We start from the raw sequence: 13,137 nt of genomic DNA, 5'->3' as shown, positions 1-13,137 counted from the left end.
GAATTTCCAGCTTAATGCCGCATGAACAGATAGAAACTGCAATATATTTTCAAGGACAGGAGCGCTATTCTGATGGCCTACATCTCCTTTGATGCCTGAATCTGTTGATTGTCCAGGTAGACAAAAGTGCCAGTGCCAGCTTTCTGGGTTGGGTGGTTGCAGCCTACAGCCTAGGGCAGATGGTGGCATCTCCACTCTTCGGTCTGTGGTCGAATCACAGGCCTCAAAGAGAGCCACTGGTGTGCTCCATCCTGATCAATGTGGCAGCAAACATCCTGTACGCCTATGCCTCCCTGCCACCAGCACACAACAAGTACTACATGCTAATGGCTCGAATGTTCGTTGGATTTGGAGCAGGTACCTGATGCAGCCTTTTTGGATAACTTTTAATAGATGTTTGTGACTTATTTTCTTCCCATATTTTCTACCCATTTTAATTATATGCCCAAACATTTACCAATCTGTTGGCATGTCAGGATCAGGTTTTTCATAGTAAATATTAACCAGTTGTCAACCATTAGTGTACCAATAGGAAAATAATAAAATTTCCTTTTGATGAAGTTTCATTTTTTAATGGGATTGTTAAAGGTATGATATGTCCATTCTGCTTGGATATTATTTTCAAGTTCCGTTCTGATTGGCAGTCCTCTAAATGGTTACACTGGCTGTTAAAAATGTCCATATACCCCTATTGTTGGCAATATAGCAAATTTAGTGTCAAAAATCTCATGGTGATTGTGACATAACATAAACATCAATATGAAGAATATGGTATAGTGGTTAGCATGTAATGCTTATGTAATTAATATAATTTTATGTAGTAGTTTAAACTTCTGAAAAGGTATTGCCTTCTTGTGGTCCACCTTTCACGGAGGCGAATCATTAACTAAAGATAGCTCAATGTAAACTTTTCAAAAACCTTGTACTACAGTACCATCATTATTGGACCTAATTGATAGAAAGATGCCCAGCTTACCCCTGTGGGCTTAGTTGTTGCTTCTGATTGATTCTTGGACTTTTGTGCTTACATCTGTGAGTGTGCGTGCATATGTGTGTGTTTGTGTTTTCAGGCAATGTGGCTGTTGTCAGATCCTATGTTGCTGGTGCAACATCGCTAAGTGAGAGGACCGGAGCAATGGCCAACATGAGTGCCTGTCAGGCCCTGGGCTTCATACTTGGTCCAGGTAGACTCTCACTCTCCCAGCTATCAAATGGCATTCCCATGATGTTGCACTAATGTTTTGTTTCAAATTGTATTTAAACTGGGTCTGGATTGGCTCTCACTCCCTCAGTTAACAAATTTCGGTCTCACAATGCATAGGCATTGCTGGGTTGCTTCATTTACCCAAGCCTGCCAGCACTAGATTCAAATGCCTGGTTCCCTGAATTTGAGCCATTGTCAATGGTTCATTTTGCAAATGAATGTGTACAGACAATGAGTAGACATGTGTGGCATGCTGGAGAAAACTCAATTGAGTGTGTGAATGAGATCCTCTCATTCATTCCAGTTCATTCAGTTAAGCCAGGTGATTTAGTCATGTGACTGTGGCTTTACTCGTCCAGCTAGCTCATGCTGTTTCACATTATGATGCTCACAGGTGGAACAGGTTCTTTGGAAATGGAATATGGTTTTGAAATTATGCATTTCAGTTGAGTCTTTATGTGATTGATACCTGTATGGCCTCTAACTTGAGATGCTTAGTTAAACAATGCAGCTTCACAAAATGCATTCTCCTGTTTCCCCCTCATGGAAACGCCTAATGTTCCTCTCAAAATGAAAATTGTGCACACACTGTATTTATATATTGTGATTGACCTAAAATGCCTATACCATATGTTTATTCTCAGTAGAAATCAAGGGTCTCCGTGACAACTAATTTTAGGAAATGAAAGTCTATTTTTTTAAAACTACAAACCACCAAACACCCTAATTTATATACATAAATTTATTTCCTTTTTTCACATACATATTTTTTTGCCTGTGCAGTAGTATTGATATTTATATCGAATATGCCTGGAGGAGAGTAATAGTAAGCAGGGTTAAGGGAGTGAACAGTGAAAAGCAGGCACAGTAAGCACTTACTATAAGCATGTAAACTACCAGTCTGTGTTTGTCTACCTCAGCCCTGCAGGCTGGTTTGTCCTTCATCGGCGAGACTGGTGTGTGGCTTAAGCTGTTGGACCTGAAGCTGAACATGTACACGGCCCCTGCATTGCTGGCGGCCTGCTTCGGGGTCATTAACGTCCTCTTGGTTCTCATAGTGTTGAGGTGAGGCATTGCCAGCCTGCATCGCCTTGTGCAGCAAGAAACAGGGCCAGTAACCAGAAAGTTACAGACTTGTTTCTCATGTGTTGAAAGGCTGAATAAGGTACTTATGCCAGGTAACTGGTACAATGTGAGCTTTTTATATCGTCTTGATTCATGGTGCAATAAAGCAAATAGTGTAATTTCTCATTTTCGTATTACTTTTATACATGTAAGCACTTTTAATTCTGTAATTTTGCCATGAAAATATGATAAATTATACGTGTTCATTTCTGCATTAGTTTAAATGCAGCGTATTGCTTCAATTAGAACCTTTTATTGATTTTATAAGTCAAAATTAATTTCCCAGGGAGCACTGTGTGGACGACCATGGCAGACACATGAACGCAATCAATTGCATCTCAGAAGGTAACCATGAGGGATAATTTGAATAACAAGTTATTTTAAAAAATAGGTAAACTGATAAAGTAGCAAATATGCATAAAGCATCTATTTTTTAAAAACATTTTTAGTTAAAAAAAGAGAATTTAATGTATTGTTCATTGCGGTGGGTTATATTGACAGACTTGTATGTTTGTGTCTATGTTCACGCATTTTGAAAATGGATGCGGTTGGCTTGGTAACTTCTTTCCATCCAGTTTCTAGCTGAACTGTAGCTTTTCCTGTCATTTAGAACGAGTGGCACCAAGCATGGAGGGCAACGTCGACCAAGTTGCTGTGATCATGTCCAACATTCTTTTTTTTATTATCCTTTTCATTTTTGCTGTCTTTGAGACGTAAGTCACTTTTATTCTTCTCAGAAAATATTGTTTGTATTTTCTCAGTACTGATTGTGTAGCCTAAGGAATAGGTAATATGAGGTAATACTTGTTCTAAGAAAGAAATAACTATCAGCACTTGACCAAGCAGTCTGGGGATGCATATTTCAGCCAGGGTCATGTTTGTGACCATGCACTGTGCAGGCCTGACCTGTGGCCGATGAGTAAGATTGTACGTATATAATTCTGCAGTACACATGCAGGGAGCTTGTCTGGCATACTTCAATTGAATAGTTAATCAGTTGCTGCACCTATTTCTGTATCATTTTTCCAGGATATCCACACCCCTTTCTATGGACATGTTCGCCTGGACCCGCAAGCAGGCAGTTCTTTACAATGGCATCATACTGGCCTGCATCGGGTTTGAGTCCATCCTGGTGTTCCTAGTGGTGAAGGTCATATCGCAGATGTAAGTCCTGACCACGTCTCAGCCACTTCAGCATCAGTGGGTCCATTTGAACGACATTGGGAAGGCTTTTCCTTCGATACAGTCAAAACATTGGGATCTGAAGACATCAGCGGCAAGACTGAAGTGTTCTAATCTTTGATGACTCCAGTAGGAAAACTGAGGCCATTTTACACTAATGTCTTTGGATCTGCCTTCTGCCAGATCTAGAATATGCAAAAGGCACCTTCCAATGCTACAAACATAACATGGCGATATTTCCAGACACATTCCATGCCAGTTCTGCTATACATGTGGACAAGTTTTTGATCTATGTAGGGTGTGTAACAAGTTATCCAGTGAAAATGTATTTTACCTGAATGACAAGCATGCTATTTATTTGAATAATGCATTTTGTCATTTTAATTTTAATGCCATAGCACTACTTTCTTGTCAAATTGGAGGATATAGTCTGCCAAAAACAAAATGGAGTTCAATTCAGTAAATTCAATTTACTTATTTCAAAGTATAGGCTTCACTTATTAGAAAATATCTCTAATTTCTGCATATCATGTTCTGCTCAAAGCCAGAAAAAAGGAACTTCAGTACATTCTCATGAAACACAGAAAAGAGAAGTGGTCTTTATGATGTAAATATACTGCTCATGGATTTAGGTAAAGAGAATGAAGAGTAGCCTGCAGATACATTCAGATTAAGAAATTATGAAAAGGCTGCATAATTTGGTAAATTAAAAAAAACGATATCTCAGTCAGCCATAATTGACTATTTTAGACATAAATATCAATCTGTTGTCAGAATTGCACCCGGGAGGCCTCCCGCTTTATGGCCCTTGGCTTAACAATTTATGAGTGGAAGTCATATTCTAAGACCAGTTCCTCTTTACATCGTGAACGGAGACCACTCGCTGAATTTTGAGTTTGAGACCATATCTCTAATATGATACCTCCAAATGTAACCAATCTCTTTGCACACCATATTTTCATAGGATAATCTCCTTTTTTTTCAAATCAAGATTCCATGGAAGTTATTTTCCTAAATATCTGAGGGTGTTTTCACACCTGCGCTTTTTAGTCCGGTTAAATCGGACTCTGGTTCATTTGGTGAGATTCGTTTGAGTAGGTGTGAACACAGTAATCACACTCGGGTGCGGACCAAAACAACCGCACCAAGACCCTTGAGAGGAGGTGGTCTCGGTCCGGTCCCAAACTAACTCTGGAGTGGTTTGTTTGTGGTGGGAACGTGATCTGACAGCGATCCAACCCAACTACCAGGTGTACCCCGCAAGTTTGAGCTAAACGGCTCCTGTAGCCACTTCATTATATTTTATTACATTAGCTCCCTTGTTCTGCTCAGTCGTCTGAAGCAAAGTGTGAAGGAGTATAGTATTTTCAAGTGCATTCGGCATTCTGCTGATATAGTTTTGCCTGGTATATTGCCCAGATAATTACCACGGTTATGAGCAAATGGCAGCTCTGCCGTTGCTCCATGTTAAATTGCATAGCACTAGTCCAGAACACAGGACCATCTTCCTGTATTAACTTTCTTGCTCCGGCCCCAGACACATCTGACCAATAAGCAGAGTGAACGTTCTCACGTGGTAGTGATGCATTTTGGTTCGCTTGGATTTTTCTGTGTGTGAAAAGAAACCGAACCAAGCGGAAAACGCTCCAAGTTTACAAACTCATCAACTGATTCAGAACAGAGCAAACAAACTATAGGTGTGAAAACGTCCTTAAGCTCTCAGGTATTACTTATATTCATGACCACAGTGAGGAGACTGTTCATATTGTTTTCTCAGGGTGGGGGATCGCCCAGTCCTGCTGGGGGGTTTAGCCATCATCTTCTGTGGGTTCTTTATCCTCTTGCCCTGGGGAAACCAGTACCCCAACATCCAGTGGTCAGGTATGTTTCTGCTACATCCATTTATCCATCAAGTATGTGGTCAACCTGGTTACCAATGGTAATATTGGTTTTATTGGTAAACCAGCCTGAAACAGCCCAAAACTGGAAGATCCTTTTTGAGGATGAAACTGACATGAATTTACTTCACTACTGAAGTACAGTAGTTTGTTCCAATAAAGTCTAATTCCACATAAAGGTCTCCTCAATTTTAAAAAATATTATTTCAGTGTTTAGTGTGTGTTTTTGATTTGCCAAGATAGTTTTGGTGTGATGAGTGATATTTTAAATATTTACAGACATTTATGATGAAGTGCCAGCTTTACAATGGCGGGTATTGTGGAATTCAAGGGTGTTTTCTAAAGCAACAAAGTACACTTCAAGTTTTATTTGTGTATATTACCTAATTATTCATCAAAAATTGTGTTTAATTTTATTTTCAGTTCAAACCAGGGATGTCAGAAGAACTGATACATTAGTACCATGCTGATGCCAAAATTCAGAAAACAATGTGGTACTTTGTTTTACAGTATCAGTGTTACAGTGTCAAAATTTGCACCGCACACTTATATTTGACTGACAACAAGCAGAGGAAGACGTCTAGGAAAGCTGGAAAACTTAGGAACCTCTACCAACATGAGTGAATAACAATAAGTGAAATGGCGAATAGTAGCCGAGTGCTCCTGCTGCAGTTGCTCCGCCTAGGTAGGCTGCACAACCAGAAATCAAAATAAATATTGTGATTAAAATATCAGTTTAACCCTAAATTAATGTATTGTGGACAGACATCTTAATGTGACATGGCCTACTGACTTTTAGTGACTTTTCAACTCACATTGTTCCCAACATTCCATAAACAATTATAAGACTAGGACTCCGAAGTTATAAAAACCAACAGATTAGGGCTATTGGCTTGTGATGGCTACACCATACTAGCCTTATACAATGATCAATAAATGCTGACAACACACAAGCACTTGGGCCTACTTCTTTTAAGTTTTGTCACCACTGCAGTGAAGGAAAAAGTTGACATCTTCTGTAAGAAATGTATTGTCGAGCACATACTAATGTCTACGTATACACTGCATGGCCAAAAGTATATGGACACCTGAACCTCACCCACATTTATGCTTTTTGAACATCTCATTCCAAAACCATGGGCATTAATATGGAGTTGGTCCCCCCTTTGCTGCTATAACAGCCTCCACTCTTCCGGGAAAGCTTTCCACTAGATTTTGGAATATTGCTGTGAGGATTCGCTACCATTCAGCCACAAGAGCATTAGTGAGGTCATGCACTGATGCTGGGTGATGAGGCCTGGTTCACAGTTGGTATTCCACTTCATCCTGAAGGTGTTCAATGGGATTGAGGTCAGGGCTCGGTGGAAGCCAGTCAAGTTCTTCCACACCAGACTTGGCAAACCATTTCTTTATGAACCTCGCTTTGTGCACTGGGGCACTGTCATGCTGAAACAGGAAAGGGCCTTCCTCAAACTGTTGCCACAAAGTTGGAAGCACACAATTTTCTAGAATATCATTGTATGCTGTAGCATTAAGATTTCCCTTGGTAAATGGACTGTATTTATATAGCGCTTTTATCCAGAGCGCTTTACAATTGATGCCTCATTCACCCATTCACACACACACTTGCACACACCAGTGATGAAAGGCTGCCATGCAAGGTACCAGTCAGCTCCTGGGGGGGAAAAAGGGGTTAGGTGTCTTGCTCAGGGACACTTCGACACGCCCAGGGCAGGGGATCAAACCGGCAACCCTGCGACTGCCAGATAACCGCTCTTACCTCCTGAGCTGTGTCGCCCCTTTCACTGGAACTAAGGGGCCTAGACCGAACCATGAAAAACAGCTCCAGATCATTATTCCTCCTGCACCAAACTTTAGAGTTGGCACTGTTCGGGCCACTACAGTTGGCACTATGCATTCCACCAAACCCAGATTCATTCATCAGACTGTCAGATAGTAAAGCATGATCTATCACTCCAGAGAACGTGTTTCCACTGCTCCAGAGTCCGGTGTGCTTTACACCTCTACAGCTGATGCTTGGCATTGTGCATGGTGACCTTAGGCTTGTCTACTTGCTGCTTGGCCATGGAAACCTATTTCATGAAGCTCCCGACAAACAGTCCTTGTGCTGACGTTGCTTCCAGGGGCAGTCTGGAACTCGGTAGTGAGTGTTGCAACCAAGGACAGACATATTTTTACACATTATGCGCTTCAGCACTCTGCGATCCCGTTCTGTGAGCTTGTGTGGTCTACCACTTCACGGCTAAACTGCTCCTAGATGTTTCCTCTTCACAATAACAGCACTTACAGTTGACCAGAGATGCTCTAGCAGGGCAGAAATGTGATGAACTGACTTGTTGGAAGGGTGGCATGCTATGAAAGTGTCACGTTGAAAGTCACTGAGCTGTTCAGTATGACTCATTCTACCACCAATGTTTGTCTATGGAGATTGCATGTCTGTATGCTTGCTTTTATGAACCAGTTAGCAATAAGTGTGGCTGAAGTAGCCAAACATTAGAAGGGGTATTCTTTTGGCCATATAGTGTATTACTGAATGCAAGCACAATATTGTTTACTTGAATAATGACTGGTTGAGTACTTGAAGGCGATACTAGCTGCTGTTGTCATTTTTGAAGGCTTTATGCCTCTGTTACTCCCCCCCCCCCCCCCCCCCCATATCATGGCTTTTTAAAACCCTTTGAAGAGTATGGTTTTGTTTTTTCCTCATTTTTAAGTCACTGTTCTAGAACTCCATTGCTTTCGATTACCAGTGGTGATTGGTAAACTGTTTAGAGGTAGAAGTATAGTTCTTGCTTTGGATCTAATTGTTTTTTTCTGAAATCTGTAATTACTGGAGAAAACCACAACCAGAAACAATTTTCAAAGCAAAAGCGAATGACTGCACCTTCCTGTTATTCCTGATTGGTGGATTTTGTATTATAAGATATTACCCCAGTTTTATGAAGGCTTTTAAAAGTGTACATATTTAATTATCATGTTTCTTTCCAGTTAAAATTTACGTAAGTGACCTCTTGTAACTATATGCGGCTGCAGGCAACACAAGACTAGTTTTAACATTAGCTCCGATGTGTATTGCTTGGGCCCACCTGTGTTCACCAGATTCATCCCATAACATGTCCTTGTGTGTTTGTTTTATTTTTCTGTCTCCACCTTCATTGACTGCAGACCTCCATAACAGCTCCACCCATGGGCTGCAGAGTCTCACCTCATCTGCCAACTCTACCCAGGAGCCCACGGGCTGCCCTGCTGAGCAGACATGGTGCCAGTTCACCCCTGCCATCCAGCTGGCTCAGTACATCACTGCTGATGTACTGATAGGGGTGGGATATCCAGCCTGCAACGTCATGTCTTACACTCTGTACTCTAAAATCCTGGGACCCAAACCTCAGGTATAATATGTTTATATATTACAGTCCATCTGTTTCCCCCTATTTGTGTATGTCACTTTGCAATTCTCTCTCTCTCTCTCATATTTTCTCTTTGTCTATGAATGTGTATGTCAGCGTTTCCAAACCTTTTTCGTTCCGCGGCACACTTTCCAAATTTACAGAATCTCATGGCACACCGCGAGCGACGTACTGACATTGATGTGACGTGCCAAGAGTAGGTCTAAATGTTCTTTTGGGGTTTTAATTAAGCGCTATGCATTTTAATGACATTTATTTTGTCTTTTGTGAATTCATTTGAACATGAAAATGTTTTTAAAGGATTTTTCACACGGCACACCTGACCTCGCCTGACGGCACACCAGAGTGCCGCAGCACACCGGTTGGGAAACGCTGGTGTACGTGATATTTGAATTGGTATTTGTGTATGTTGGCATATGCGTTTGTGTACGTATTGAGTGTTCTCCCTCGGGTGTGTCTGTTCTCTCTGGTCCTGCAGGGCGTGTACATGGGCTGGCTGACAGCGTCAGGTAGCGGGGCGAGGACCCTGGGCCCTGTCTTTGTCTCTCAGGTATACACCCTTTTAGGCCCACGCTGGGCTTTCAGCTTAATTTGCAGTGTGGTCCTGGCAGCCATCATTCTCTTGTCTGCTACATACCACCGTCTCATCGCCTTCTCAGTGCGCCATGGCCACATACAGGAATATCCCCATTCAGACACTGAGACTCCTCCCACACCCTACTCAGGAACATAGACCTGGCCATGTGCATGCCTGTAGGCAACTGTGGTTGCAAAACATTGGGCAATAGTCATGACGAAACTTTCATGGTATGGCAACTGGATTGATTGATACTGATCTTTTCTGACTCTTGAGTTGAGAACCATTGGTTCTCCTTTTCAGGACCCAACGGAAACCCTAAACACAAACCTTGTTCTCACTGACTCGTCTACATATCTGTGCATGACTCCATTTGCCAGGTTGGGCAGCCAGAGTGACTAGCCCTGGGGAATCTTTAGAGCTGAGCTTTATAGGCCCCTTCTGCACCCTTCCTTTGTTAAGTGACTAAGATGTGTCTGTTATGCTGAAGAAGCACTAAAATTCCATGCACTGTCTGAATGCCATACTGTCCTGTATGCATGGAGGTCTACCAAAGGGCAGGATTGAAGAGGGTGATATCTATACTGTTGTAGCTTCTAGAAACAGATATTATTCTTTAAATTTTGTATATTCCTGTTTTTAGCATCTGATAATGTGAAGAACTCTTAAAACAAAGGGGCATTTCAAACAATGTGTTAAAAGTATTTCCAAACAGTATTTACAATTTACAATTTTACTTACTCAGATTACAGCATTGATTAATATTCTCTAGACTAGGGGTATCCAGTCTTATCCAAGAAGGCCCAGTGTGGGCGCAGGTTTTTGTTTTAGCCCAGCACACCCTTGATTCCACTAAATAACAAATCCTAATTTTCAATCAAAACCTAGAAAGGGCACAATCAGGTGTTTTAGTGTTGGGCTAAAACAAAAACCTGTACCCACACTGGCCCTTTCCTGATAACATTGGACACCCCTGCTCTAGATTATGGAGTCAGCATGACTATATTGGTAGTACCTTTTTCAGCATAGACCTCTGACCTGCTGTTATGGTTGGACAGCTAAACTGGAGCTAAACCTGTCATAAAGACGTAATACCATTGTGAGAATGTGATAAGAAAAATGTTGAGTACCTGGACAAATGCAGTGCCTAGACTGGTAAAGAGCTGTGGGGGGCCGGGTACATTTTACATATTGTACCGGCAGTTGTTCTGTAAAGGATTTGTCAAAGGTAAAATATTTCTCAAAATTAGTTTTTTAACTTTAATTTAATAAATAGCCTTCATAAACTGGATATATGTAGTCATATTTTCCTTTGAAATATTCCTGTACCTTTTTTTAAATAAAATTAAACTTTGGGGGAAATTTGGGGAGGTCGGTTTTGTAAATGAGAAAATGGCACCGTTCAGATTATAATTACCACAAATTGCTTTACTGGAAAAATGTAAAGCAGGAATGTATCATACCTGTAATGAAATATACAGAGGGTGTCATGGCAGGGATCAAACCCTCACCTTTCAGGTCCAGGTTTTCACTTACAATGCTGAACTTTTTACTTATAATGAATTTAACACAACTAAACAAGAAAAAATGAATGGGGGGTGAAAACATTCCAAGGAAGCTGTAAAGGTGTACAAATGCATACTCCTGGGGCATCTTTTATAAAACATTTATACTAGGGATACAACGGTACATGGTATGTTGTCAAACCGTTCGGTACGCCCCCTACGGTTCAATACGCACACGTGAACCGTGGTATTACGATATGCCTGTCATTTTCCTATAATTTTCAAAACTTGCTTATTGCGCTGCAGACTACACGCACGTTGTACATTCAGATCCACAGAACATCTCTGGAGCCTATCATAATTTCCCTGGGGCCTATCAGCGCTCTGTATGCAAATACAAGCTGGAGAAGAGAGGGGAAACTAAAAACACAATTCTCTCAGCTCCAACGTGACAATGGCGAGTGCTAGTGAGACAGAGAGAAGCAAATTTGAAGCAGCACCGCCGTCTTTCAAATCCGCTGTGTGGAAACATTTTGGATTCAGCATTCAATACGATGACGAGGGTAAGAAGACCGTAAACAAACAAAGTACAGTCTGCAAGCTTTGCTTTTCCACTGTCGGCTACTCGAGTGGAAACACTTCTAATATGATGTCTCATTTATGTCACCATCACCTGGCCGTATCCCATGCAGGTGGAGCTGGGGCAAGGAGAGTCCACTCGTTAGCGAAAACACAACAATCTCTCGCTGCTGCCTTCTAACAACAATTTGCGGCAGATTCAGAAAAACAAAGAAATAACGAAAGCAGTGGGAGCATTCATAGCCAAAGATTCGCAGCCCTATTCGGTGGTTACTGACTCAGGATTTCATCACCTGATGAAAAAAACTGAACCGCATTACAAAGTCCCTTCCCGCACACATTTCAGCAGCAAAGTAATTCCCGAACTCTATGAAACATCACGGAGAGAAATTGAAAACAAATTGACACAGACACCCTATCTAGTACCCTGTTTATTTAAAATAGAGAAGGCAAAGCACCTACAGGTTGTCAAAGCTAAGAAGCACTTTTCATTTTAATGTTTTTCTCCCCTTGATTTCATACAGACACCATGCCTAGTCAGTCATGCTGCCGTTTTTCTGAATAGAACGTTTTATTTGTGTATAGGCAAAATAAAGAGTTCATTGTTTAAAGGGTGTTGTGTTTTTATTTTTTCCTTAAATATAAAAATACCGAAACCGTATCGTAACCGTGGCCCAAAAACCGTGATGCGTACCGAACCGTGGGCCCACTGTACCATAGCATCCCTAATTTAAACGCACACATTTGATCCTAAATTCAGTAGATTTGATCTTATGTGGAAATCGAACAACAAAATTGAGATTTATAAAACTTGAAATTGACATGAATATGTTCTTGTGCATGTGCAAACTCCAGTGTGTGTGCAAACTTCCTTGTGGCTATGCAGCCCGAGTGTGTGCTTTTCAAACTATGGTATTGCATATGGGTAGCTTTTTGATTGCTCAGATGTGTGGGAAAATGGAAAAATGCAGCTAATGCTTTGTAATTTAAAATGGTATTTTTAACTGTAAATTAACACATTTTTGAGTGTATGTTTAAACAAATATTGCATATTGTATTGTGTAGTTTCAAGTTGATGCTCGTTGGTCGACTGGAAGAAGACAGTCTAAAGAAACCATATTGAAAATTCTACCAGATTGCCACAACCTTTCCTGTACTAGACTGTGTGGCTTGCTGACTTGTTGATACTGATTCCAAACTTTTGGTTCCTCATATTAATAAAGCTGCATCAAGTTCAAGTTGGCTAACATTAGCTTTCTGCTAGTTATGTTTAACTTGTGTTACTTCTGCAATTTGTCATGACCTAGTTGTTTGTGCCATCTGTTCATTCATCTGTGATCAAGGACATTCTGTCAGCTGACTTGACCAGCTCTGCTGTTTCTTACATGCATATATAAAATTGCACATAACTTTGAATTTGTCATTTTTTTCAAATGGAATTATTGCGCTCAAAAATGCACCTGTCTCAATTCTGTTTTTTTTTTGTTTGATTTTGCTAAGATTGCCTCTTAGCGATTATTTCAGACTGTGACTGATTTTTATTTATTTTTTTGTCTGTTAATGCTGGTTTATTGTTGGTTTTTTGATTCATTCCAACCTGCAAATAAATTGCTTCATCGGTGTGCAGTGTAGTATACTA

At 40.8% G+C, this 13,137-nt stretch overlaps 1 protein-coding gene across 1 annotated transcript in view; it reads left to right on the top strand.

Annotated features, from left to right (window-relative positions):
• Positions 1-13,137, top strand: part of mfsd8 (major facilitator superfamily domain containing 8) — an 18,495-nt gene extending 5,358 nt beyond the window's left edge. Inside the window, exons 4-12 of the mRNA XM_035427569.1 lie at positions 117-357; positions 1,071-1,184; positions 2,125-2,269; positions 2,616-2,674; positions 2,940-3,042; positions 3,359-3,493; positions 5,289-5,392; positions 8,596-8,819; positions 9,316-13,137. Of these exons, the coding sequence (XP_035283460.1) occupies positions 117-357; positions 1,071-1,184; positions 2,125-2,269; positions 2,616-2,674; positions 2,940-3,042; positions 3,359-3,493; positions 5,289-5,392; positions 8,596-8,819; positions 9,316-9,570 (1,380 nt within the window). The 3' untranslated portion in view covers positions 9,571-13,137. The remainder of the gene's footprint in view (positions 1-116; positions 358-1,070; positions 1,185-2,124; positions 2,270-2,615; positions 2,675-2,939; positions 3,043-3,358; positions 3,494-5,288; positions 5,393-8,595; positions 8,820-9,315) is intronic.

Source organism: Anguilla anguilla, chromosome 7, assembly GCF_013347855.1.
Source record: "Anguilla anguilla isolate fAngAng1 chromosome 7, fAngAng1.pri, whole genome shotgun sequence".
Taxonomy (NCBI): domain Eukaryota; kingdom Metazoa; phylum Chordata; class Actinopteri; order Anguilliformes; family Anguillidae; genus Anguilla; species Anguilla anguilla.
Note: the sequence above shows the minus strand (reverse complement) of the source record. Positions and strands in the feature narration are given on the sequence as shown.